Below are 26,935 nucleotides of genomic sequence, written 5' to 3'. Positions count from 1 at the left end.
CTCGCGATCTCGAAGAGCATCTGACGACTCTTCCAACTGCGGTTCGGTGGCGTTGGAGCGGGACATCATGGAGCCCAAAGCTGCCACGGCGCTCGCCAAGCCGGCACCCGCGCCAAGGGTGCCGGCATTATCTAAAAAAGACGACTTCTCGTCCTTGCTGGAAACATCCTTGCTGCTTCTGTTTCCAAACAGGTTGTTGAAGAAGCCGCTACTGCGTTTCTCGTCTTCCTTGGGACTCTTCTTGTCGTCTCGGCTGCGTCTCTTACGTTCAGAGCTTTCCGACACCACCGACTTGGCGTCGTCGTCGTAACGAGTACCGTTCGAGTGTCGGTCAGACTTCTCACGACGAGACGAACGGTCAGAGGTTACGGAAGCTGCGTCTCGATCGTCCTCACGGCGACTCTTGGAACGGCGTTCTGACTTTTCGCTCCGTGTGGCGGGGTCGGACACAACTGAACTAGCATCCCTATCATCGAAGCGACTGCTGCGGGACCGGCGATCGGATTTCTCACGCCGGCTTGAGGGGTCAGAGACCACCGAACTGGTGTCGGCGTCCTCGTATCGGCTGCTCCGGGATCGACGATCCGACTTGTCGCGGCGGCTCGCAGGATCAGAGACAACTGAGCTCACGTCGCGGTCGTCAATTCGGCTACTCTTTGAACGGCGCTCGGACTTGTCTCGCCTGCTCGATGGGTCAGATGCTACAGAGCTCACATCTCGCTCCTCGAACTTGGACCGGTCCCGCTGAGACTTGGCCGGGAGGTCATCCCAGTCTTCAAGATCGTCGCGAGTGCGGCTTCGTTCGACAGTTGGGGTCGCCGTGTAATCGCTCTGTTTGTCGACGTCTGTCCATTCATCTGAGCTCTGCTTGGATTTCTTTGGCTTCTTCTTCTTCGCAGGCTCATTCCATGCGTCATCGCCGGCCTCTTGGGGCTCGGTAGAGCGGTATGAATCCCTCTCGGGCAGTTTCTCGTGAGAGGTGCTCGGCTCGTTGTAAGAAGATGGCTCTTGGGTTTCTGGCTCATCATCGTCATATGTGACAATGATTTCAGATCTCGAGCCACGACTCTTCTTCTTTTTGTCCTTCTTGCTTGTTTTCGCCGATGTGGAGGCTTCAGGGTCTGTTGGGGCAGCTTCGGACTCCACCGCTCTAGAGACGGGAGTCTCGTCATGAGGTTGTGTTGTCGCAGATGAAGTGGGCAAATCCCAGGTGGGTGCGTCTTGAAATCCACGAGTCTTCGGACCAAGCGCCACAACGGTTTCCGGGCTTTGAGGGGTGTCGTAATAGCTGCTTGGCCTCTCATAAGAAGGGCCCGTCTCTGCGTAGGGAGCAGGTTGGTCCCGGTAAGCCGTTGTAGGCTCGCCATAGTAACTGTGAGGTCTATCGTAGGCGGGCATTGCTTGCGAGTATGGAGCGTGTGCAGGGTGTGGTGCAGCTTCGGCGACATCGTGGTAACTGTGAGGTCTGGCGTATGCATGATCTATCGGAGCAAATGGATTGGGCTCAGGTCGTGATGTGGCTTCGGGAACGTCATAATAGCCGTGTGGTCTTTCGTAGACAGGGGCCTGTGCAGACGAAGGAGCAGATTCGGGCTGTGATCTTGGCTCGGGGGCACCATACGTCTCTTCAGGTAACACGTTGTCGAGACTTTGCCTTTTTGATGCCTTTTGCTTGCGCTTCTCCTTCTTGCTCAGCTTCCTGGACGGTTCAGCCTCTTCAACTGGCGGCTCCTGCTCGATAAATGGCACCTCCTTAGCCTTGCCCTTGTCACGACGCTCTTTTTCACGAGGGGAGTCGGTCGCGTGGCCGTTGTGCATGTCCTTCTCTGTTACTGGTGTTTCTGGCACCTCGCCAATGACAAAGCCGCGGTCGCCTGCAGTAAGCCCATCATGGGTATGATCGGGGCCATAGATGCCCAGGTCGGTGACAGTCTCGGCAAACGGCTGCTGGTAAACGGCCGGCTCACTTTGTCCTGGTGGGCTGTCGCGACGCATGTAGGTGGGGTTGTCGATGACAATGTTGGGATCAAACCCAGTGTCTTGAAGACCAGCCGCCAACACAGAGGCAAATTCTAGATCATCTGCAAAGGCGCCAGGCATCCTAGACGTCTGAGGGCTAGAAGGCTTGGGGCCTGGGGCGGGAGGCAAGTCTGCGTCATCTTCGAACGACGTGGTGAGCTTAGATGGGGCGGCTTCGATGATGGGTGATATAGGCTCAACGCTGCGGGACTTTGGTGACTCTGGGGGACTGTGTCTCTCCCTCTCCTCTTCGGGCTTGCTCTCGAAAGGATCGCGCATCTTGGGGGCTTCAGAGGCTTCAGAGACTGCAGCCGCTGCAGCTCCACCGGCAACGCCCGCAGCAATGATGCCCCACGGTGAACTCTTGCCAAGTTTCTTTTTCTTCTTCTTAGACTTACTAGAGGTGCTGGACGGCTCCTTGATCGGAGGCTCTGGGCTCTCGATCTGGAAGCTCTTGGTCTCATTCTCGCCCCAAGTGACTGACTTGGCTGTAGGCGTTGTCGGCCTTTCCACAACCTCGCCTCTGGGTCCAAAAACGATTTCTGTGGCAGGCGCAGTCGCAGAAGAAGGTGGCTCAGCTGAAGTAACGGATCGAGGTTGAACAGGCTCTTGACTTCTACTGGAGGGTTGTTCTTGCGCTTGCTTCTCAGGGGCGGGTGTGTGACGCGGGGTGACAACGGGTGTGGGTAAGACGAGGTTCAGCAGAGGTCGCTCACGCTCAGCAGAAGGATCGCGAGACTGGAAGATTGGCTGTGCGCCAGGATCGAGTTGACGGTGTGGCAAACGGAAGCGAGAAAGCTCGTCGGGGATAATGACATGATCAATGCGCACATCGGCATTGGGTGCGTCGTACGGGCTCTTGTCGTGAGGATGATCCATCTCGGGCGGTGTTACGATGGTAACGATGTCTGGGCCCTCATCGTGGTCCTGCCACTTGCCGACGACAGACTCATCATGGGGAGACGCACTGCGCGAGCGGATCTCGTCCTTGGCGATCTTGCGGGCGATGACAGTCTCACGGTAGTACCGATCGGCCTCTTCCTGTACGGCGTCCTTGGTAGTTCGGGATCTGTCGCGGGAGCCATCCTCAGTCACATGATCGTTGCGGTGCTTGCGTGATCTCTCCTCTTCGACGGCGATGGCAGAAGCAATGGCGGCCGCGGCGATAGGCACGGTAGCATGCTTGGCCTCATCGTAGATGGACTTTGCAGCATGCTGTTCCTCCTGAAGGGAATCCCTCCGGCGGCGCGGCTCAGGGGTCCGGGAACGGTCTCGTGCTCCTTGCTGATACTGCTCCAGACGCTTCTCGAGTTCAAAGGAGTCTTTGCGGCTCATTCGGGATTCGGAGTAGTCGGGCTTCCTCGGCGGGGAATCGTCAAAGTTGGGTTCGCGGTCGACGGTCACGACCTGGGGAGTCAGTGGCCTCTTCGGGGTGGCGTACTTTGGCGTTTGAAACGCATCATCAGCGACCTGGAACTGGAAAGGGTCAATAGGGGCTTGTGCATTGGGGGCCTCGGGATGCTCCACCCCATGTATCTCTCGGGGCGCCTCAGTCGGCTTCTCTACCCGCTTCACATCCCGGCGTTCATCCACGACCACCACCGGCTTACGGTCATCCCTGCGAGGTTCCTTTGGTTCCTCACGTGGCCGGTGGTCATCTTTTGGGTCGTACTCAACTCGAATCTCGTCACCCTGGGGCAGCTTGTACACCTCCGGGCGAGGGTCAGTCTCGACGTCGGGCTTCTTCAAGGCCTCATAGGCGGGATCAGAACGGCCAGCCCGACGCTTGTCTCGGTCGTCGATGATCTCAACGTTGTTGCGTCGATGGGGCCGGCGGGGGTCGTTCTGATCACGAGGATCGCGGTCTTCCAGCTCAATTGGTACTGGGCGTTCGGGCTCTTCCTCTATACGACGGCTTTGCCAGGAATCGCGGAAGTCATTCCGATGATGGTCTCGTACCTCACTTCGACGGTCATCTCGACGTTCCATGTACTCGCCCGAGTCCCTACGTTTAGCAGCCATGTCCAAACCCTTAGCCGCAGCGGCAATGCCTACGCCGGCGATGGCATTCTCGGCAGCGCTTCTTCCCTTGGGCGGCTGGCGGGGTTGCTTAGAGTTCCGGCGCTCCTCCTCCTCCTCGAATCTCTCTGCATCGTACACCTTGGACGGGAGAGGGACAATGGGGATAGGCTGCTGGATAGGGACTGGGCCGGGCCGGGCACGCTGAGGGACATCCTGGCGGGATGAGGTTACAGAGCTACGGTCGTAGTCGAACTTGTCCGGATCGGAGGTCGGCACGGGGTATATACGCTGCATCGGTTGTTTCCCAGTCTTGGGCGATTCGACCTGCGCTACCGTCTCTTCGTGATGGCGCCGGGAAGAGCCAGCAGACCGGGGGTCTTCTTCGCCAAAGCCGCATGGGCTTTTTACGGCGCCGCGAAGAGAGTTTACGGGACCGAAGAGGCGTGGGTCCACAATGGTACTCCTCCGCGAGGGTGGCTTGATCTGCTCCGGAGGCTCGTTTGAGATTCTTGCCGACTTGGACGGCTTGATGGAGGAGCCATACGCTAGGCCGTTGTCGGAATCATCCGTAGTAGTAGACTCATCTTCAGACGCCGATTCCCAGTCATCGTCCGAAGAGGAAGCGTTTTCATTAGGTTTAGAAGTGCCAGATCCTCTGGTCTTGGTGTCGCTCTTACTCTTACTACGAAAATGGCTGAAGGCGGCGGCTGCGGCTGCGGCACCAGCGGCGGTACCGGCCAGCTGGGACGCCCGTGACTTGGAAGCAGACTTGAGATCATGCTCATTCTGCCTGCGCGCAATGTCTTGCAGTTGGCGTCCAATCTCGAGAATTTCTTCGTCGGTCTTATCACGAGGCATCGGGGGCCGCGCTTGTTGTTGTTGGTGGGCGTCAGTCGGTTCAGCACGGTACAACGAGGGACTCGCGTATCCCTGTGGCCTGGGGCTCGTAAGCTGACTCTTGTCGCGGTCAATGTAGCCGCGACCGTAAGCCATGTCAGAATTGACGGACGAGGAGGAGGAATTGCCAAAGGAGAGAATGCGGGCCTTCTGCTTCTTCCTCCTGCGACGTTTGCGCTGCTCCGAGGGGGCTCTGAAGAAAGTATTAAAGATGCCGCCAAACTTGGGGCTCTTTGCTGAGATGTTGAGCATGGAGGAGGAGGTGGAGGAGGACGAGGAAGAACTGGAGCCGCCTCGCGGGCGCATCCTCTCGGACTGGTGATTTCCTTGGTATGGCTGGGGTTGGGCATGTCGTTCGGGTTCGCCATAGCCTAGAGGCTGAATCAACGCCTCGGAAGGAGGATACTGTTGTTGCGGCTGGTGGTGTTGGTGAGGTTGGTACTGGTCGGGTTGGGGGTATCGTTGGGGCTCGCCATATCTCTGAGGATCGGGATATCTCTCAGAAGGGGCGGCATACCTCTCGGTTTCGGGGTATCTCTGAGATTCGGTATAGGATTGGGGGTATTGCGATTGCGACGGCGAATACACGGACGGCAGGGGCTGCTGGTGTGTTGGGGCCCGAGATGATGGACCAGGAATACTCGATACGACGCTCTCGTCGGCAGCGTTGGCGAGTTGCTCGCGAGAATCACGGCGGTCTCTTCTTCGCCGCCGAGAGCTCTCTGGGCTCCGGCGACGCGGATCTCGCATCATGGTCGCGAAGGCGTATCGAAAGCTGTCGTGCGCATCTGTCGCTCTTTCGTGGTATAGGCGCGATTGGATGATGGAGACGTTCGACGGCGTGGGGTGTCGAATTGTGTGATGGTGGTGAATTAAGATGAGGCTCTGTGCTTTGGAGTGCGCAGACAATAATCTGGCGATGTTATTGTTTTGTTTTTTGGAGGAATAAGCGACTGGACGAAGCGGGACAGGCCGTGAAGCTATATCCCGGGGGTGTTCCCCCAAAAAACTGACTGGGCGGGGGGGTGGTGGGAAGCCTTCAAAGTGTGGAAGGGGGGGAGAGACTTCCTTCCATGGGAGGCAAGGAGGGAAAGGGTGGCTGGGGACTACACACACAATCTGGGACGATGGGCGCTGGGAAAGGGGACTGGGAGCTAGGCCCTTCCTCGTTCAGAGAGGCAGCTGGCAGCGCAGCACACCTTACGGATGCTGCGTAGGTACGTAGTAGGGAGGGAGTACATGGGGGAAGCTGGGCTCACCTCAGATGGCGGCGGGGTCGCCCAGCGGTCGCGGTCCACTAAGACGAGGTGAACAGGGTGAGGCGAGCTGCCTGTGAAATTGGCAATTGCTGCAATTGGGACGAAAAGGAACTCGACGGGCAGCAGCTACGGCCATCCCTGTAGCTTCCCTGGTCCGCTGTTTCCACCTCAGCTCCCATGGTCCAAGTGTCCGACCGGCCACCGCGGCACCCTGTCGAAATTGCCCGCGCTTACCTAGGTACCAATCTACCTTACCGTGCTTACCTATGTCCTTGTAGTATGTATGGATGCCTCATGATATGCTTACCTAATAACTCACCTTGTAAAGTGCACACTACACTTTCTTCCCATCCATCATCCACTCTTACATAGTACACCTCCACCGGGGTTTCATACGTACTACGGATACCTATGCCATGCATCTTCTCGTCTATGCTCCAGCTCTTTTCTCGCTTCTGCAAGTCACTTTCGAGTCTGGAGCCTTGAGTCTTGAGGTCAGTGAGTGCGCCCAATGCCACCATCCGCAACGTCCCATGTGGAGATCAGCCCGGCTGGCCTCCCCGCTCCAGCGCTCCCTCGCCAACACATCCTTACCGCCTCTTTCATGAGCCTTTCTTTTTCTTATCGACGAGACGTGTCGAAGCCGTCACACAAAGATGCCATACGCTTCATCTCTTGATTCATCATTGACTCACCAATGGCTACTCTAATTCTTGTGGTCTGATCCACCCAGCTCGTTTTTCTCTCTTCTCCAACACCTCAAGACAGAGTAAACCACAGCGGCGAACAGGGATCTGCATCGTCTTGCTGCAGCCTACTGCAGCCTGTCTAACCAGGTCACCTGCGGCAACACGTGTAACCACTCTCACTGTCACCCTCTGCTGTGCTGGGAGATTACCCATTGGCGACCTCTCCAAAGCACTGCAGAGCGCCACAAAGTCACAGACTGAGAGAGAGATTCCCAACCCAGTTGTGATTGGGCCGCTGACCGTAGGCCACCGCGTGAGCCACAGTCGCAGACATCGGCAGATCGGGTATCGCGATGGCGCCAAAAAATCTTTGATCCTGAAGAGGGGCGAACTTCCCGTCTGCGCCTGCATGGCGGCCTGAAGCAGGGCGTTGGCCGGTGTTACTCGAAACCGAATGGGTGCAACAGCTTTTTCCAAGTCTTCACAACCTCTCGCGGACGCAAGTCGTACTTAAAGCTCTTCCGCCGGAGATCCACATTTGCCGTGTTGTCCGTCGGCCCCACTCTCGCCGACTCCCCGAGCCCGCCGGCCCGGAATCCTGGTTTTACGGCCCTCTCGGCAACCATGGCGGCGACCATGGAAATCATGTGGTCCGCTTTCCAAAAGTGACGTGGAAGGAATAAAATCGCATCTTCTGTTCTAGCCGCCTCCGAAAATGTTCTAGGCCTGTCGGGGAATTGAAACCCTGGCAACGGCTTGGTTCCGAAACCAAGGGTTAACAGTCTGGCCAAACCAAACGGTGTCGGAACGATCCCGAACATGGGCTCTATCCAGATCCCTATGGCCATCAGCTCAACCTTCAACGCCATGATAAAAGCGTTTGATCTTTTTCGGAAACTGTAGTCATGCTGTCATTATTAACCTCTGTATCAACATATTCACAGTGTTCAGATAATTCTATATATCTAAGATGGTCGTGACGCAAATCCACAGCGTTCTTCAACGCCTACGACAAGAGCATTTCGTCGCCTCCATACTCTTCGCCGCCGCAGCCACCACCATACTTCTCATCACGATATTACTTCAGTACTTCAAACCAGTCGGGAAACGCAGAGGAAATGATGGAAGACGTCCCGTTCTACCACCAGGCCCCGAAGGCGTTCCCCTATTCGGGAACCTGCTCCAAGTCAATTCCAGCAAAGGAGACCCCTACAACAGAGGCGTACGTATCCATCTCTTCATTTGTGAAGCTGTGCGTAAACATCAATCTAACGTCTGGTCCAAAATACCAGCTCCTCTCCATGGCAAAATACGGAGAAATGACCACCCTCCACCTAGGCTCAAAGACCCTAGTCCTCCTGAACAGCAGCCGCGTCGTGAGCGAAATCATCGCCAAGCGAAGCAGCCAGACGAGCACCCGGACCCCCATGCCCATCTCCAACGACATCGTCGGCCGCAACCGCAAGTCCCTCATCATGTCCCAAAAGGACTGGGCCGAGCCCCGGCGCGTCATGCACTCCCTCCTCAGCGGCACCGCCCTCCGCCAGTACGGCGAGTTCCAGGAGCTCGAGAGCACCCAGATGATGGCCGAGTACGTCTTCAAGCCGGGCATGTGGTACCGCCACCACTACCGCTACGCCAACTCGGTCATCCACCGCATCGCCCTCGGCGAGCGCCTCGTCAAGAGCGAGGAGGAGCTCGTCGACATGCAAAACGCAGTCACCTTCTTCGTCGGCTCCATCGGCAGCTCCATCATCGACTGGTTCCCCGACCTCGCAAAGCTCCCGCGCTTCCTCCAGCTCTGGCGCCCGCACTGGGAGGCCCTCGGCCAGTGGAACTACGACCTCTACGACCGCTGGTACAGCCCCATCGCCGCCAAAGTCGAGAACGGCACCGCGCCCCCGTCCTTTGTCCGCGACACGCTGCTCCACCCGGACACAAAGTACAAGGGCGACCACGTCGACGGCATGTACGTCGCCATGCAGCTCATCGAGGCCGGCAGCGACACCACCCGCGAGGCCCTCAACATCATGACCATGGCCGCGCTCGAGTACCCGGCCGTGTTCAAGGCGGCGCGCGCAGAGGTCGACGCCCTCTGCGGCGTCGACGAGCAGGCCCGCCTGCCCACCCTCGCCGACATGGACGACCTGAAATACATCTGCGCCATGGCCAAGGAGATCCTGCGCTGGCACGTCATCTTCCCGCTCACGCCGGACCACACGACGTCTGCGGACATGGAGTTTGAGGGGTACTATTTCCCCGCGGGGACCGGGTTCGCCATCAACGGGCCCGCCGTCGCCAACGAGTGCGAGGATCCGGACGAGTTCAAGCCCGAGAGGTGGCTGGACGGCCACGAGGCGGATATCGCGCATGGGTTGTGGGCTTTTGGCGGCGGGCGGAGGATATGTGTGGGATACCGCCTGGCTCAGCGCAGCATGTTTTTGAATATTGCCAGACTGGTTCAGTGTGTCGACTACAAGCCTGTGAGTGACCTTTACCCTCTTGTCTCTTGCTCCTTTTTGGGATGTGCAGCATACTGACTGATAGCCTAGAATGGACCGTACAACAGGAACATCCTGAACCTGGAGGCCACGGGCGAGCCCTTCCCTGTCAAGGTCGACATGAGGAACAAGCATTACGAGTCTCTCATCCTGCGAGAGGCTCAGGTTGCTGGTGTTTTGGAGGACGCTAAGCTGATGCGGGACTAAATTACATGCTCGTCCTCTCCCTTTTCTATAGAATACTTTGGATTCTGGCATTCGAATCTCGTGCCTGCCTGTTTTGCGCGGTGTAAGGTAGATTCTGACTTGTATTTCACATTATTACATACAAAGTAAAAAAAGCTCTGCTTCTTTTGTTATCACTTCGATATTGCCTCTCTTTCTGTCTCTCTGTCTCTCTTTTCAAAGAGTCGCTCCACTTCCTATCATGAGTTCAAAGTCTCGTAACCCATAACCTCCCACCCGCGAAAGAAAGACATGGGATCGGGCTCGAGAAGCAGCGAGACATCGACATCCGCCGGGAGCGACCAGCTCTCCTCCAACCCCGACGCGCAATTCATCTCGGGGTCCATCTGCTGTCCCGATGGTTCCCTTGCTGTAGTAGACAAAATGAACCGTGTCAGCTTTGCTATAATGACGGCATATCCATTTGAGCGAGAGGACCAGAAGACTCACCTGCTTGTAACTGCGTGACGGCCCCATCAATCTTGCGCAGCAGATCCAGCGACTTGCGAGCCGATACACTGAACGCCGCGATGCCCTGCAGAATACCCTGGCACTGCTCCCACGATGCGGACGTTGCCGCGTGGTCCAGCCCCGTCCAGAGGCGCGGACAGAGGCGGCAGACGATCAGGACTAAGCCGGCGGCACAGGCATCTGTGATATTTATATGATCTCGCGTTAGCCATCTTTTCTACTTACTATACTCAAACGAGGACCAATTGCCTTGGGAAATCAAAGAGAAGAAATGAAGGTGGAAGTGTCTCACACAAGCTATTCCACCACCACGCCCCCGTCGTGTCCGTCTGATATGAGCCCTGCACCAGATCAATGAGCTGCATGGCTGCTTCCACACACGCCCTAGCACACTCCGTCAGGAACGGCGCCCTAAGGCCTTTGTTCTGCGATCTGAGGGGTGCTTCCGATGGCGGGCGGCCACCGGCGGTGTCCTGACGAGGTCGGGCGTACTCCGCAGAGAGATCGGTGAGAATCGGCCTGTGGAGCATGAGGCGTAGATACAAGAACCTAGATTCAAACAAGTATCACCATATTTAGTCCCCGGCTCCCCGTCTGATATCCAGTACATATGAGAGGGGCGTCGTACCTTGCGTGTAGAACGTGTTTCTGCGTCGCGAGGACACGGAGGTCGTCTGGAGACGAGACCCCGTCCAGCACGGAAGCTCTCGAATCGGCTCCCCACGAGAGGAGCGGCGGTACCGAGTCCTCAAAGTCGGTTAATTTGGAGTCGAGCTCGACAATGGCGTCAAAGCTTAGTCCTCCTATACCTCCTCCTCCTCCTAGCCGTGTGCCACAATTTGCTCCCTGAGCGGGATAACGGTTCCGCCACGGCTGGTAGACTTGTGAGAGGATATTTTCGAGTATCAGGCTCAGCTTGAAGCTTTGGGTGATGAACTCTAGCTTGGGCTGCTTGAGACTCTGGTCCGCTTCGGAATGGGACCTGGAAAGTAGTTCGTTTGCTGATAGATTGGACGTGACGGTAGGCCGACCGAATGTCATGCTCACGAGGCTGAAAACATGTTAGCCGTGACAACCTTTTTCCTCATGGTCCCAAATGACTCTGGCAACAACGAAGATAAACGAGAGGGTGGGGGAGAGAAGGGGGAGGGGGGGGAGGGGAGGAGGACTCACGTATCGAGAATAACACAACCCTGCCACGTCCGCTGCCTAACGTCCATCTCCAAAGTGAACCCTCCCTCCTCCTCCGCCCCAAGACCGGCCCCCATCTCCCGCGCCGCCACAACATCCATATGAAGCCCAAGCCCCTGCGCAATCCGACACGCGATCCCAACGGCATTCCAGCACCGGTCGGGGAACGGCGTCCCCTGAAAGACCAACCCGCACAGCAACAGCGTCTGCACGACGCCGAGGTTGTTCTTCTCGAGCAGGTCGACGCTGAGGCACTTGCGGCTCCGCAGCAGAAAGACCTCGATGCTCTTTGCCTTTTCCGCGCAGGTGAGGTCCGCGAAATTGCAGGCGAGCGCAAAGATGGAGTTGAGGGCGCTGTGAAAGACGATCGTGGTGGCGTCTGCGCCGGGGGAACAGCCCAGGCCTACGCCGCGGAAGTCCGGTTCTCCTGCTTCGGAGGCGGCTGCTGGTGCTGCTGCGGTTGTTGAGGTCGTCGGTTGCCAGAGGGATTCGTAGGCTCTTTCAAAGGCCGGTCTGTGGAATACGGGGTAGAGGTAGTGTACTCTCTGAAAGTACAGTTGAAGAAGATAATCGGCGAACGGGCGAGGGGGTAAGAGGAACTTGTCAAAGTCGGCGTACAGTGAAGACGGCGTCGAGAGGGACGGTAGTGCCTGCTGGCTCCGAAAGGGAGTGGATGGCTGCACTCTTGCAGGGGCCGAGTTCATCGCGCTGTATGCCTCTTTTAAGAACGCAACGGCCGAGGAGCTGCCGTAGAAGTCGGGCTCTGCAGACTTGTTGGGCGAGTCCTCCAGGTCGTCCTCGGCGAGTATGGTGCCCATGGCCGTCACCCGCCTGGCCTCGCTGGAGCTGTCGACGCCAACGGACGAGTATGGCGACGGGAGCTGGGCCGCCGCCGCCGCTGCTTGATCGTCGGATGTGTCCATGGCGGAGGCGGCGTCTAGTGCGGTAAAGTCCCGGGTTCCTGCAGCGGTGGATGACATATTGTCAGCGGCGGAGCCGTGGGCGTCTTGCGCAGTGACTTCGAGAGTGTTGATGTCGATGCCATGGGATGTGCAAGCCTGTTCCAGCTTGCGGATGCGCTCATGGAGCGTTTTTGTATAGCTTTTTCGTAGGTCAGTGGAATGAAGGAAGAAAACAGCAAATTGTCACATCGCCATAAACTCACTCATCGCTACATGCCGTTCTTGCATTGTTTACCGTGTAGACGCAATGCTCGAGGGCCAGTGATCGTCGTTGACACGTCGAGCATATGGGCTTGCCTCCATCGCAGCGTGCCTTGCGCTCTCGGCATGGCTCACATGCCAGGGTAATTTTGCGACGACGCTGCCGTTCCTGTCGCCCAGGGGGCATCGCGAGGTGCTATGTCCTGCCGTGACGGTCGTGTGTGCTAGCTTTGAAGATATTCAACGTTTAATGAGAAGCATGCGCTCCGACGTTACCAAGTTGTTAGTACCGAAATAATCTCATGGCGAGGTGAAGTGTGATTGTCGGAAACTTCAGGATAGATCAATAGAAGTACTGACAAAGTACCAATACCAAGAATATCAACAACGCTACGGAGATGTCGGATGGAGATGTTCATCACAGGGTACCATGGAGTGTACAAGGCTCAAGTGAGTTTTGCGGGGTTAAACGGCTATTCCCTTGACGTGCAGATCGGACCGTGAAGTTCCCCGGCGGAAGCGGGCCACCGGGACGAGTTGAAAGCCCACCGGGGACTTAGCAGTTACGCTATGACTATCACCACCGCAATGATTGGTGCGTGTTTTCGTCGTTTGCCTTGACAAGGGTGCAACTACCGGACCCGTAAACTACTTGTATTGACGAAATACCTGGCATGCCCCAGGTTTGGTGGTCAGATCTTGGTGAGCTTATGTGTTTATTTCGATGCAAGTAAGGTAAGATACCTTATCGAAGGATATGGGTGCAAATGGGTAGACTATTCTATATGGAACTCTCAGATGCACAATTATAGAAACAATTAGGAACCTGGGAACATTTTGGCCGCTGACAAATTGAGGAAATACATGATGATGGCAATAATGGTTTACTTGGGAATAGAGGCAACAAGCGCCTCAAAAGAAAGCCGAGCCTGGGCTACAGCCGCAATAAATCCTGTCTTGTCAAATGTCCCCCAAGCCGCAAGACCAAGCAATGTAGTGAGGACGAAAAGCAATGCGCGCGGCTGCCTCTTCTTGATCGACGAGACCGGACTCGTTTGTCCCTGGTAACGCAAAGAGTCAAGTTAGCTTCGCCACTTATCTCAGAAAGTTCGTCGTCTCTACTCACGCTATACTCCCAGTCGGACCACACCGGAAACAGACAGCGATACCAAAAGTAGCCCTGCGTATAGGGATAGCTCATGGCGTTCCACGTCTTGGTGCCGTCCGCCGACTTTTGAAAGTACCAGCTGCTGCACCCCGAGTTCCATACCCTGTGCTGCAAGGCGTCTTGGATGGTGTCGGTGTACGCCTCCTCGGCCTCACGCTTGATCACCGCAGTGCTCGCTCTGCCTTCCAGCGCGGGCTTGAAGACGCGCAGGGCGTAGTTGATGGAGTTTTCCAGGGCCATGATGGACGATGTGTGTCCTGTCGCAGCGTTGGGGCCTTGATGGTGTTAGCAGTCAGGGGCAATCTCCTCAAGGGAATACGAACATACCCATAATCATGACAAAGTTGGGAAAATTGTTCATCATCGAACAGTTATACCCCTCGGGCCCTCCAAAGGACTTCCAATGGCTCGGTATCGTCTCGCCATCTCGCCCAATAACATTGACCCCGGCAACGAACTCGTTGGTGTGATATCCGTTGGCCAGGATAATCACGTCGGCCTCAATCAGCCCCTTTGCCGTCCTGACGCCCTCCGGCACAATCTCCAGCGCCTTCTCGTTCGTCAACGTCAGATTCTCGGCGTGCAGGCTCTTGAGATACCCGGAATCGAAGATGCGCCGCTTGCACCCAATCTCGAATTCCGGGATCAGCAGGTCGTGGTACTTGGCCGGCGCCGTAGACCGCATATACTCCTCCGCAACCTTCTTCTGCCCGGCTCTATACTTGCTCGCAGCCTCCGTCAGCGGGAACCCCTGCAACGAGCTCTCCGCCGCGGCGAAGACGATGAAGCGCAGCAGGCGCGCTAAGCCCGGCACGGTCTTGAGCCCGGACCGGATCACGTCGGGCACCTTTCTATCAATGGGCGGGAAGATCCAGTGCTTCGACCGCACGATCTGCGTCAGCGACTTTGTCTTGTGGACGATGCTCGGGACGACCTGCGCGGCTGTACACCCGTTGCCAAAGAGCACGACCCTCTTCCCCTCGAGCTCGATGTCCGGACGCCACCGGCCCGTGTGCTCGATCACGCCCTTGAAGGTGTCCGCGCCGGGAACGTCAATGTCGTTGGGTGTGACGAGCGCGCCCGTGCCGGCGAAGAGGAACTGGCACTCGTGGAAGAAGGTGGCGCCCGACTTGAGGTGGCGGATGGAGAGGCGCCAGCGGGCACGCTCCTCGATCCACTCGCAGCGCTCGACGAGCACGTCGAACGACATGTTGCGGACGAGGTTGTACTTGTGGGCCACGTTGTTGAGGTACTCCCAGATCTCAGAGTACGTCGGCAGGACTCGCGTCCAGTGGGGGTTGGGCTCGAAGGAGAAGCTGTACAGGGCGCTGGGGACATCGCAGGCGCATCCTACCGAGACACCAGAGGCCGTTAGCTCGCAGTTCTGAAGCACTATTTCGGGGGAAGATGGCCAAGATTGGGATGTTCCTGACGTACCTGGGTATCGATTGATGAACCAAGTTCCACCTAGCTGGCTATGCCGTTCAAAGAACTTTACGTCTTCGATTCCGTACCATCGCTTCAGCGTTGCTCCGAGGCCAATAGCTGCAAAGCCGGAGCCAATACAGGCAAATTGGCTGTAAGAGACATTCTCCGTCTCGCTGACGTCGATAACTTTCGCCATGTTGAAAATCGTCAAGGTTGAGAGAGTGAAGTTGGTATCGGACGCTGGTAAGGAGCAAGAACTCAGTTACAAGTAGGATTGTCGAGAGGACATGCAAACCAGCTGTGGAGGTGTGACCATCCCATTGTTTTATTCTAGACACACCTTACACCTCATTCTTCCATCAGCCGTCGTCCATCGTTACCGTTGATGTGATATGATCGGTCTCCGGATGGTTTCCGTAAATGGACATCTGGGGGGCTGCGGGCGCGTTCCTATTGGTCGGGACGATTCCGACTTAAGGCAAGTCGGGACGTGAGGAGATGTGACGGTCACTCAAAGCTGCGAACCCCTCGTCGTCGTCTTCGTTCTTCGCACTTCCGAAGCTTATGGTTCCGTCTTGGCAGCAAGTATGGAGCTGATGTAACTGATGAATTTGTTATGTGCGTCCCTCCCCTTGAACACATAGTAACAACTTGGGATGAGAGCCCACCACAGGGGCGGGTTTCACGCTAACCCCGCGACTTAGGCAGAGTTCTTCTAAGCCAGGACAATAAACATCATGTAGTCAAGCCAAACGGCAAGGCTTTTTCACTGGAAAACATTGTCCCTCCTAAGGGTTGGACGAGACCGCATGGTCTTGTGGTTATTTGCGACGTGAAAGTTCTTTGATATAGCAACTACCTACTAAGCCTGTTTCCTGTGATACATGTATATTGGATTATATTCTAAACCAGAAATATCAACCAAGAAGCCCAACCGTATATAAATCTTCGAAAAGCTCTTGCATGTGCGGAACAGCAAAGATCAGGGACAGTACCGCCTTTTCCCGACCGAGTAAGCACCGTATATTCCCCCTTCTTTGAGAGCCGACTCCGTCGTGACGCCGACTAAACGCCTCCTTTCTCACCCGAAATCTTCAACTTTCCAGTCTTTCCATCAACCTTTTGATACCCCTTAAAATTCACCTTGAGCCCCGCAGTGCTCTCCCTCGCAATCCTCCAAAACCACTCGGGAGAACTCCTCTATTTCAACATTAGCAGACTGAAAATTCTTTTCGAAAACAAGATTAGGAAAAGAGAGAGGAGAGAAAAGCACTCACCAACATGGCAATGTACCGCGTGATACCCGGCAGGTAAATAACCCGCCCGTACCCGCTATACAACGCATCCGTAAACGCTCCCGCAACGGCATCCGGCTCAAGCAGCGGGAACATAAAAGCCGACTGCCCCGTCTCGCCGCTGAACATGGCCGTCTTGATGAAGCTCAGGACACCCAGCGTCAGCCGGACCTTGGGCGCGTTGTGGATGTATTTCAGTTCCAGCTGAAGACTCTGTTGTTTTCCCCGACATCAGTAGGATGCTTCTTCTCGAGGAGCTTCATCTCGAGTAGTCAAGCCCGCTCTATAAGTCTGGGCTTTTACGACCAGAAGGGAAGAAAAAGAAATATACCTCATGAAGAGCCGCCAACCCGGCCTTTGTCGCCGCATAATCCGCAATCTGCGCAGGCGGCATCACAGAACTCATCGAGCTCACATTCACAATGTGCCCGTGATTCCTCCTCACCATGTGCGGGAGAAACTCCTTGATGAGCAAAAACGGCGCCAGCAGATTCGTGTTAATCGTCAGCTCCACGTCGGCGTACGTCCCCTCCATGACGGTGGCGCCGCGCCCCAGCCCAGCATTATTCACCAGCACCGTCGGGTCCCCGACCTCGGCGCGGATGCGTTGGCAGAGCGAGCGGATGTTTTCTTTATCGCTCAAGTCGCACTGGTAGTAGTGCAGGTTATCCCCCGTCCCGGGTGCCGGCTGCCATGCCATGGGAACATAGTCTACCACCACAATCGTCGTCTGCGGGTTCCTGGCGAGGAGGTCCCGCACCACGCCCGCGCCGATGCCGATGGCGCCGCTGGCGCCCGTGACGACGACGATCTCTTTGGACCAGTCCCACGTCGAGTCCGTCGTCCAGTTGTTGGCTGTCCCGCGGGTGAGGTACTCGTGGAGCCGAAGGCCAACGCCGGCGGCCGCGAGCATGCAGGAGGCGAGTTGGAGTTGGGTGATGGTGAAGGGGATCTTGTTCGCGGCGAGGACGGCTTGGTCTAAGGAGAGCGTTGCTGCTCCCGCTACCGCGGCCACGAGGGCCGGATTGAGGATGGTCCCGCGCAGGAAGACGGCGACGGTGTCGATTGTAAAAGGCATAATCTCTGGTGGTGGGCGAGTGGGACTTGGGGGAGAGAGTGAATTGGACAAATGATACACTTTGCAATAATTCTGGTCATCGATATTGAGCGATATGACCCCCCATATAGAGTGGGATGAAGACGAGCATCTGAACAATAACCGTCTCTCCTTCGTCCCGCCTCCGTGATCCCATTCTCTTCCCCAGACCGTTCGCCAATGGGTCCATCCCGGACCCCACATCGGGTTGGTTCCGAAGGCGACCCCCGGTTCAGCTTTCTGGAGCGGTTCCGTATGACTCCAATGTCCGTCCTACACAAAAGCTTGCCAAGACAGAACAGCCGGAGGCGGGGAAAATAGATGTTGGTTTCCCCATATTTTGGGACGGGTTCTATATTCTCCATGTCGGCCCGCCGCGGGGTCCGTCAGTGCAGCATCTCCCCGCTTTACACCTTGGCTCAACAAACTTGACTACCTCGGCACGCATTTGCGCCAACGTTTTGAAGCTGCGGACTGCCTTATTTCAGTCGTTCCCAAGAATATCTAGACTCTTTCGAAAGACTTAGCTGTGGGCTCCTCTTTTCACGTCAGCAAGAAACTCGGCTCCGGCATTTCGGATCAGATCAGCAACCATGGCCCAAGCACAATCTGGTCTTCGACCTCTCCAGAAGATCGGCCTCATCTTTCATATACTATGGGGTAAGTACCACAATCGACAAGCTACATAACGTAGAACTCACCGAATAAAACAGCTTTCCCTACCTTTTTTTCAATCGTAGCTCTCGGGCTACCACGCGCCATCCGCCGCGGCATCCCGCTGAGATTCTGGTTCTTGGCCGCAACCTACCGCATCGTTCTGGGCGTCTTCCAGCCACGTGAGATTCAATTCCTGGCCACTCCGACCCTGCAAGTCTACTCGGCCTGGCTCGCAAAGCAAAAAGCCAAAGAGTCCAAGAACGCCAACACCGCCGCCCTCGACCGACTCCACCACGACGTCGAGCCTCTCGGCACCGGGGCCGATATTAACCATGCCGCAGCCGCCGGCGACAGCGGAAGCATCATGTGGCTCGGCAACCGCAAGAAAGCCTCCAAATTCGTACTCTTCTTCCACGGCGGGGGGTACGTCGCCCCATTGGCCCCGGGCCACCTCACCTGGTGCTGGGAATGCTACGTCAACGGCAAGCCCGGCGATAGCAACGGAGATGAGGTCGCCGTCGCGGTCCTGCAATACACCCTCTGCCCGGGTGCTAGATACCCGACGCAGCTGCAGCAGGCCGTGGCGGCCCTCAATCACCTCCTTCGATCCGGCGTCACGCCAGAGAATCTCATCATCGGCGGCGACTCGGCTGGCGGGAACCTCACAACCCAGGTGCTCTGCCATCTCCTCCGTCCCCACCCCGACGTCCAGCCTATTCGGCTAAGTGGCCCCCTCGCCGGCACGTTCTTGGTCTCCCCTTTCCTCACGCTTCGCACCGATGCCGTCTCCTATCGAACAAATCACCGTGTCGATATGCTCTCAGCTGCCATCGTTGCCAAGGCTGGCGGCTACCTCTTTGCCGACGACCACGTAGCGAAGCAAGCCACGAACCCGCACGAACCGCTGGCACTAGATGGCGACATGGAGTGGTTCGGGGAGATTCGCACTATCGCCAAGTCAGTATACGTAACGGCCGGCGCGCAGGAAGTGTTCTGCGATGACTCGCGGGTCTTTGCGGAAGCAGTCAGGAGACGGAATCCCGGGTTGGACGTCCAGCTGGAGGTAGCGTCCACCGAGGTCCACGATGGAATTTTGATCGAATCCGAGTGCGAAACGATCGGGGACGCGTCTCGGAGGATGAGGAACTGGGCGTCAAAGTGTTTGTCATGATTTTCTGTCGATCAATGATTGCACATGATACCACCACCGCCTTTGATGACCCTTAGATGCCAAGTGCACGTCGGCGTTTCGTTCTGCTCGTTCCTCTGCTGCCGCGTCGTTCGTCTAGTTTGCTCGTGAGAACATAACATGTCTGTCCCTCTTATCCGGTGCTGAAATCCTCGTGGTAATATAGCGCCCTGGTCGATGATTCGATATTGGGCCAATTCCTTGGCCAGCCACCTGCATGCACTCGCAAGCAAGGGCGTTCTTTTCCCGTCATATCAGACTCGGGTGAGCTTTCTCATGACTGCAAAAAGAAGCATCTGACGTGCAGCAGCACAACTTTGCCCTGTTGCGATGCGCCCATAAGTCCGGTTCCTCGATTCCGAATTGACTATCTCCAACAGGCAAGGGTGTCTCGAACCGAGGTCACGATGTGCATACCGCGGGTAGTCAGTCATTGGGAGGGTACAGCTGGGGCCGGGTACCCCAAATCCTGGATGCACCGCGTCAATTGCCGTCAACACTCGACCACAAGGGACAAACCGAACAGGTTGAAATGATTCTAGACCACGAGACGGGATTCGAAATCTCGCCCAGTCGTGTCGCAATAGAAAAGGAGCTTCGCCGATTCGTCGCCCTACAAGATCTGCCTCCAAAGAAAAGGGCCAAGACTTTGGCACGTTCGTTCGGGGTACGGTAGCGGCGGCCCCCCTCATCTCCCCTCACCACTGGGGAGTTTTCATCATGTAAATATCGCGTAACCGTTTTCCCTTTTCTCAAAGAGCCGCGTGCCCAGCGCCAGCATGACACTGCCTTTTCATCTCGTTTCCCGTTCCCGCGGGTGCGGGAAGCCCAAAAAGACGAACCGAAACGAACCCCCGTTCCACAAAAGCCGATTTGAGGCTCTTTGGGGCTTGCTTTAACGACATGTTGTCTCTCCCCAAGGCGGCAAGACGTCAACGGCTCCGACAAGGCCTCCGGGGTCTAGGAAGAGGGTATGTAGTTGTTTAAATCAACGTCGTCGACATAGGAAAATTTCAAAGTGGAAGGCACTCACAAGGCACCTTCCTGAGAGGTAAGTACCTTAAGTAAGCCATTCGGGATTCCACATCTGCAAACTGCAGGTGCTCCTATCTTATCGCAAATCAGACCGTTGCACCTGCCACACCACACCACACACCCAGAAGGCACGCCAACATGTCGTTGCGCCCGCAACGCCCGCCAAACCACCACGAAAACCCACCTCTTGCGGGCGCAAGATCCAAACTCCCGGGCCCTTGGATGCGTTTCCCTCTGCCTCTGCCGCATCGCCATCGCGCAACGGGAAGGATCAACTCTTTTCTTTATCTAGGAGATTTTTATTTTAGACATGTACCTAGGTCCCCTAGGGGGACGAACCGCTTCCCGAGATCTGGGGAAAGGGAGAAAAAAGTCCCGTCGAGCGCCCGCTGGATCTTGGGGTGCAGCAAAAGCTTGAAGCCAGCTGGAAGAGCCGCATCTTGAATATGACTTCATATTTCGACATCGCGACTACCTCTCTTGCTCTTGCCCCATACTCCGTACACTACGCTGCTCATTTGTCTGGTAGCAGGTGCGTATGGCCCGTTGGGTCCTGCCAAGACATTGAAAGTTGACCCCCCCATGGCACCGCACTTTCTTGCCTAACAATTTCCCACTTGGCGCCCTCCTTCCTCACCTACCTTCTCCTCTGCGGCCTCCCCTTCTCTCTCAGTCTCTCTCTCTCCGTCTCGTCCACCTTTGTCCGATATTCCTCCCACGTTTCCCTCTTTACCAATCTTTCAGCTCGCATGACCACCATCTCTCTTCACTCCCACTTCTCCTATTCAATTGCAAAGATAAGGAACCAAAGGAACTGGCGGCATCAATCAGCCTTCGTATCCATATCGATCCCCCCAGTCTTCTCACTTCCGAATTTCCCCTTCACCCGCGCGCCCTTTCATCAACCGACGCCCAATGCAAGCCGCCAAACCCCCATGATGCATGCTCGACTAAGGTATATCAGACTAGCTCGCCCCGACGGCTTGAACGTTCCCAAAAAGTGGACATATTTCTGAGATGGGCAGACCATCTTTGGGGGTCGCGACGCCGGTTCGCCCACTCAGCGTTCAATTCCTTATCTCTTGGACATTTGGCCGTGGGTGGGGTTCACTAAGGCGACAAGCCCCCCCGACGTCGGTAGCGTGGGCGAAAAAAAAAAAAGGGTGCGTCGACAGGGGCCTCAATGTCGATGGGGGGATCCTTGACAAGTTGACGATGCCGCCCCATCCAACGATCCCACCCCCCTCGAAAAGAAGACCAGCGTGAAGCGCCAATTCCCGATCGCTTACACTAGGCTACAGTACGTACTCGTTCTCTCTTCTTCGCCATGTCTTCATGATTAATTGCCTCGATGACCAACGGTAACGGTGTTGTCTACGTCCGCTCGGAAATAGTCGCACCCTTCTCCAGAATATTAGCATCAGAGCTGGCGCCGACGTCGGCTTACCGGTACTGTACCGCGGCGCTTGGGCTGTCATCAATGGAAAGCAGAAACGAGAGTCATTATCCGAAGCTGAAAGATGTCCCCAAGCAGAGGACACAGACATACTGTTCGGTGTCCCAGGGCGCATTGTATGCAGAACATCATCCCACTCGGCGTATCATCCCAAGGACCCAAGTCGCGTACGAATACGTATGCATGCCGTTTGGGACGGCCGGCGGAGGGGACATAAGATGCGCGAGATGAACGTTCCAATTTGGGCAGAGAGATGGAGGACCAATTGGATCCGCGGTCTCCGAGCCAAACTGGCCGAACCAATCTTAACCATACCGTGGTCGACCGGACGTGGTAGCCAAAACGGAACGAATAGATGAGCACCAAAGCAACCCAAGCAACAAATAACGTAGCTCGTCCGGGGAACTGCAGCCTAATTATCCGCCTGGAAAACTCAGTGCCTCGAGTCGCGTGTAAAAAGTTAAACCCAAAACTCAATCATCAGGACAAGAGTCGGGACGAGAGGGGAGACGCACTGCCGACTCGACGAGAGTAAGAGTGTGAGTACCAAGTGAGACTGGGTGTGAGTGAGCAGGAAAACCCGGGCAACAACCTGATGTCTACTACAGTAGTCGGATCTGCCAACGAATCAAACATGCCAGCAGCAGAAATAGAGCTTGCGCCAAGGCTGATGGCCGTGTTTCGATCCTTTCCCCCCTCACCCTCCACCCCCCTTTGCACAACCTTCCTGACATTCCACAAACTTGTGACACTTGACCGCAACTATCCAGCTCCGCCAAGCATGTACACATACAGAAGTGGTGCGCTGTTTTTGTGTTTTCTCTCTCTGCCTTCTTGGTTGTCATTTCCGGTCGTACAGGAGGATGAGACATTCGGCAACACCGCATGCATCCTCGTCGTAATACCCCCCCTCCTTATGCGCTCTCTCGATGCTTTCGTCCCATCAAACTGTCAGAGTTCTTCACCAGAAGGGAAATGCGCTTGAGCGTCTAGAATAGATCAGAGTCGCTTTTATTTGGCTTCTCATTACGGATATACCATGGGGTATTATACAACAATAAAATAAAAAAAGTATCTGCTCGCTTCGCATTTTGCGGGATATCCTTCCAACGGGGAAAACAGCTTTAGATCAATCCCATCCTGTAAATAACGCCTCGCTTTTGGAGCCTATACGGCACCCAAAAATTCAAATCAAAGTGACCAACTCTTCCTCATGGCACGGGCTCCCAATTTACAGAGAAGGAGCCTTCTCGCTCCTGATCTCGCCTTGGGGCGTCACAGGCTTGGGCTCGTCTGATCCACTGCTTGCTCCGTTGTTGGCCATGTGCTGGTGCTCCTCAATTCCGTGCTGAGGAATGAACTTTCCCTCTCCGGCGGGCTCGGCCTGGTGAGGGGTCCAGGCAAGGAAGTCGCGGCGAACCTCGACGTAGTCGTAAGAGAATTCACCGTGCTGGTCGTCGTCCATACCCAGGAGCTCAGCCTCCTCGGAAGCGCGGAGCTTCAGACCAGGAATCATGTCGATGGCCTTGGCCAAGATGGCGGACATGACGAAAGTATAGGCGCAGCAGGCGACGATGTAGGCAATTTGGATGTACATGAGCTTGTAGTTGCCGTCAACCCAGCCGCCAGAGACTCCCATGTTGACACCGTCGAGACCGATAATCGAGCTGGAGGCGAAGAAGGCGTTGAAGATGAGACCGACAATACCGCCGATACCGTGCTCGGCGAATACGTCGAGAGAGTCGTCAATCTTGAGGAGGAATTTGACTGAGGACATTCATGTTAGCAGTGATCTACTTCAAGGGGTGCGAGGAAAGTATGGCTTACTCTTGGTGCCGAAGTTGCAAGCAACACCAGCGACAACACCGAGGATGATGGAAGCCCAGGGAGTGATGACACCGGAGGCAGGGGTAGCGGCAACGAGACCGGAAATGGTGCCGGAGCACCAGCCAACAAGAGACCACTTCTTGGCCAGACGGAAATCGAGAAGGCACCAGGTCATGGCAGCGAACATGGCGGTCAAGCAGGAGTTCCAGCAAGCCATGGCGGCACGGAGGTTGGCACCGAAGGCGGAACCACCGTTGAAACCCAACCATCCGAACCAGAGAAGAATGGTGCCGAGAGTGATGAGGGAGATGTTGTGGGGACGGAAGTTGAGCATCATTCTCTCGTTGCGACGGCCGAGAACCCAGGAGTAGGCGAGAGCCGACATGCCGGAACCAATCTCGACGGGGCCGCCTCCGGCGTAGTCGAGAACACCGTACTTGAAGGCCCAGCCGTTGGCGTTCCAAGCCCAGCAGGCGACGGGGGCGTAGACGAGGGTGGCCCAGAAGAAGATGAAGACCATGCAGGGAATGACTCGGCCGCGCTCGGCGGTGGCACCAGCAGTGAGGGCGGCAGTAACGGCGCAGAACATCATCTGGTAGAAGGAGTAGAGAAGGGCGGGAACGAGAGGCGAGCCCTGGGAGGGAGTAGCGAGAACCTTCATGAGGCCAAAGTGTCGAAGATCACCAATGAAGCCGTTGGTGGCAGTTTCGCTGAAGGCCAGAGAGTAACCCCAGAAGTACCACTGGAAGACGATGACTGAAAAGCTCATCATAACCACCCACAATTGGGAGAGGGCCGACTTTCTGCGGGCGAGACCGGAGTAAAGGAAGGCAATGCCGGGAATCATGAGCAGAACCATGGCGGCCGAGACGAGAATGTAAGACTGGTCACCGGATTGGTACCATTGGTTCAGGTTCGTGGTGGCTATTCACGGATTAGCATCAAAGTCGGTCGAGGCGAGCCCCAAGTGTTGCGGGAAGTTGTCGACGTACTGGAATCACCACCGTAATCTTCGTTGGTGCCATTGAACTCCGTAGGAGCTCCAGTATGCGTGTAAGACATGATGGGCGATTGGTGTGCGGTATCGGGGTCGTGCGAGGTGTTCACCAGAGGATTGGATGGCGTAGAAGAGTCAGGAGAGGGGATGAGGGAGTATTATTATTTTTTTTTTCTCAAGAGCAAGCTGTCTCGAATGTGGACAGAGCTGGGACGAGATTGTCGACGGCCAGGGTAGGTCGGATTCAAGATGAGACGAATTGCCTGGGTGAAGAGGAACGAACAGGCGGACAGAAACGGGATGGGAGGGACAGGTAGGATCATATATAAAGATACCAGACAGGAAGGACAGAAGAGAGAAGGGGTGGCTTCAAGAAGGACGTGGTTGCGGCAGAGGGAGCATGGAATACTGCGGTGATCCCTGGCCGTGTCTGGGGGTGTAATTGCCTGGGCCAGCGGAGCTACCTTAGTGTGGGCAATCCGCATACGGAGGAGGCGTTGTGGGAGCGGATGGGGAGGCACTGAGGTGGAGGGCATTGCTCGGTAGGTAGACATTTGACATTGGGCAACGGGTTAATCAGTGGGTGATTTGACAGACAGGAAAGTGTAAGTGAGTTTTGGTGCGGGCAGATAAGAGACACGACACGGGCCATGTTGGGCAAATGATGAACATGTGAGTGGACAAGCATGGTGCGGCGGACGCAGTACGTTAGAGGGAATAAAGTGGGTGCTTCTCCTCTGCTAGGGACTACGGATACAAGTAGAGACAGAAGGAAGAAGGCGGGAAAAGACTGAACCTGACTGAGCGTTCTATCCCGAACTCAATGCCCGTGGGCCCCAAAGCAAAGAAGGCAAAGCATGGCAAGTGCAAGCCAGACCCGGCCGTTCGGGGGAAATCCTGGCCTAGAGACGCCCCTCCCCTGCCACAAGTCGAACTTGCATCGGTACGTACTGCGGAATGTCCTTGCACCTATCGCGCCCCACGCCTTCCTCGGCCGGCCACCATGTCACTGTCATTGTCATTCGCATTAGTCCTGATAAAGTACGTATTCTGGTACTACGTACTGTCTCTGCGCAGTACCTACACACCAATCTCAGAATCGAATGAGCTCAAGCAGGCACACCTGCCTACCTTACCTCGACCACCTAGAGTCGACGATGATGATGCAGGTGTAAGTATGGAGTACCCAGGCTTCGATTCTTCTCAGACAATAGCCCATGGCAGTGGAATCGAAGGCAATGAGCCTGGGGATTAAGCTCTTGCTCCAGTTCACTCTCGCCGTCTATGTGGAGGCTTACGGAGTAGTACCTGTGACAGTACACGTGCTTGTGTGAGACTTTGGGGCACAAGCTTGTCCATGATTCTCGTCTCCTCCCATTCACATCGACCAATTTCTGATGCTGAAATGCCATGTCAGCGCCGGCCTGATCTTTCGCCCTATGCACCCACGGCGACTCTATCTACCAAGATCAATGGTCTAAGTTCAGGCTCAATGAACAGTAGTCAGGTCAACCCTCCACTCGGCCGATATCTGTCCCAGCACGACAAATACCTCACCGGCTGCGACACTGCCACTCCTGCCGAACATACAGCAGCCAAAATACAACTTGCCAAGCCAAGCCATCGAAACTATCGAGACAGCCTCAACAGTCACGCTTGGCTGCCTCCGTGTCTCCCCCCAAGCTCCAATCATCCTCGGTCCTTGGCTGTCATCATTGAATCAATCATGAACGAAAAGAAACATCGACCCGAGCGGACGACCAGTCTCCCAGATACGCTTGACACTTGACAGAACCACAGATAAGACATGCGATAGGCGCAGCCCAAGCGGGACCTGTCAGTGGTGGACAGTAATTGGGCTGAATCAAAGAAATGCCTTTGGTCCACTCAGAGCTCACTGTGGCTGTTTAGTCAGCCATTTCCATCACAAGTTTGCAAATTCTCTCACTCATTCACTCTCTTTTTCCAGAATCCACGCTTGTCATCTCCCCCCCTGCATCTTCACGGCCCAGCAGTCCGGCAATCACTCGACCCACCCGGACACCCTCCACCGATGCAGGCGGGACAAGACCTCACGATGGTGGGACTCGGGGTTGTCGGCCTGGGATACCCCCAAATCCCTCGCTCCCTTTCTTCTTCAGTGGAATTGCCCCAATGGGGCAATCCTCTTCACGACAATTCCCGTAGCGTCCTCCACCCCCAAACCCCCAAATTTCAGCAGCTATTGATCAGGTCAGAGGATGTCTCGACCTTATCGTAAGGCTTGGCTTTGCTTTTCAGCATTGGCATTTGTCGACGGGGTTTGCTCCCAGGAATTCGGTCACTGCCCTTGCTCGAGCACAGTCCTATA

The 26,935-nt window shown here is 55.9% G+C and overlaps 7 protein-coding genes across 7 annotated transcripts; 2 read left to right on the top strand and 5 right to left on the bottom strand.

The window, feature by feature from the left end:
* Window positions 1–1,168: 1,168 nt before the first annotated feature.
* On the bottom strand, window positions 1,169–5,688 carry HER10_EVM0011870 (uncharacterized protein; the record flags this gene model as incomplete). The annotated part of the gene is made up of 3 exons (XM_035481284.1): window positions 1,169–1,299; window positions 2,736–4,011; window positions 4,075–5,688. 3 exons carry the CDS (start codon window positions 5,686–5,688, stop codon window positions 1,169–1,171), a joined length of 3,021 nt encoding a protein of 1,006 aa, XP_035328555.1.
* Window positions 5,689–6,573: 885 nt separating this feature from the next.
* On the top strand, window positions 6,574–9,594 carry HER10_EVM0003533 (cytochrome P450; the record flags this gene model as incomplete). Its single annotated transcript, XM_035473207.1, has 3 exons — window positions 6,574–8,108; window positions 8,179–9,369; window positions 9,439–9,594. The coding sequence occupies exons 1-3, from the start codon at window positions 7,857–7,859 to the stop codon at window positions 9,592–9,594; spliced, it is 1,599 nt and encodes a 532-aa protein (XP_035327804.1). The 5' UTR covers window positions 6,574–7,856.
* Window positions 9,595–11,252: 1,658 nt separating this feature from the next.
* HER10_EVM0011739 (fungal specific transcription factor domain-containing protein) lies at window positions 11,253–12,197 on the bottom strand (the record flags this gene model as incomplete). The annotated part of the gene is made up of 1 exon (XM_035481162.1): window positions 11,253–12,197. The coding sequence occupies one exon, from the start codon at window positions 12,195–12,197 to the stop codon at window positions 11,253–11,255; it is 945 nt and encodes a 314-aa protein (XP_035328544.1).
* Window positions 12,198–13,321: 1,124 nt separating this feature from the next.
* On the bottom strand, window positions 13,322–15,229 carry HER10_EVM0005920 (monooxygenase; the record flags this gene model as incomplete). Its single annotated transcript, XM_035475522.1, has 4 exons — window positions 13,322–13,498; window positions 13,564–13,880; window positions 13,933–14,955; window positions 15,043–15,229. 4 exons carry the CDS (start codon window positions 15,227–15,229, stop codon window positions 13,322–13,324), a joined length of 1,704 nt encoding a protein of 567 aa, XP_035328040.1.
* An 869-nt stretch (window positions 15,230–16,098) lies between these two features.
* HER10_EVM0009480 (short-chain dehydrogenase) lies at window positions 16,099–17,406 on the bottom strand (the record flags this gene model as incomplete). The annotated part of the gene is made up of 3 exons (XM_035478966.1): window positions 16,099–16,233; window positions 16,311–16,541; window positions 16,660–17,406. 3 exons carry the CDS (start codon window positions 17,404–17,406, stop codon window positions 16,099–16,101), a joined length of 1,113 nt encoding a protein of 370 aa, XP_035328345.1.
* Window positions 17,407–17,604: 198 nt separating this feature from the next.
* On the top strand, window positions 17,605–19,252 carry HER10_EVM0009030 (alpha/beta hydrolase fold protein; the record flags this gene model as incomplete). The annotated part of the gene is made up of 2 exons (XM_035478532.1): window positions 17,605–17,694; window positions 18,119–19,252. The coding sequence occupies 2 exons, from the start codon at window positions 17,605–17,607 to the stop codon at window positions 19,250–19,252; spliced, it is 1,224 nt and encodes a 407-aa protein (XP_035328307.1).
* Window positions 19,253–22,776: 3,524 nt separating this feature from the next.
* On the bottom strand, window positions 22,777–25,142 carry HER10_EVM0000308 (ammonium transporter). Its single transcript, XM_035470095.1, has 3 exons — window positions 24,581–25,142; window positions 23,589–24,512; window positions 22,777–23,528 (listed from the first exon to the last, which is right to left on the bottom strand). The coding sequence occupies exons 1-3, from the start codon at window positions 24,648–24,650 to the stop codon at window positions 22,993–22,995; spliced, it is 1,530 nt and encodes a 509-aa protein (XP_035327500.1). The 5' UTR covers window positions 24,651–25,142; the 3' UTR covers window positions 22,777–22,992.
* Between the last annotated feature and the right edge of the window lie 1,793 nt (window positions 25,143–26,935).

This window comes from Colletotrichum scovillei (assembly GCF_011075155.1).
Source record: "Colletotrichum scovillei strain TJNH1 chromosome Unknown Contig00010, whole genome shotgun sequence".
In the NCBI taxonomy this organism is placed as follows: Eukaryota; Fungi; Ascomycota; class Sordariomycetes; order Glomerellales; family Glomerellaceae; genus Colletotrichum; species Colletotrichum scovillei.
The sequence above is the reverse complement of the archived record's forward strand: the minus strand, read 5'-3'. Positions and strand labels throughout refer to the sequence as shown.

What these genes read in the sequence shown, in the direction of transcription:
- HER10_EVM0000308 (XM_035470095.1), bottom strand. Translation starts at nt 24,650, where the DNA reads ATGTCTTACACGCATACTGGAGCTCCTACGGAGTTCAATGGCACCAAC. An exon ending in AGATTACGGTGGTGATTCCA is followed by an intron (nt 24,513 to 24,580) that starts GTACGTCGACAA and finishes ATCCGTGAATAG; the next exon opens with CCACCACGAACCTGAACCAA. An exon ending in TTGCAACTTCGGCACCAAGA is followed by an intron (nt 23,529 to 23,588) that starts GTAAGCCATACT and finishes GAATGTCCTCAG; the next exon opens with TCAAATTCCTCCTCAAGATT.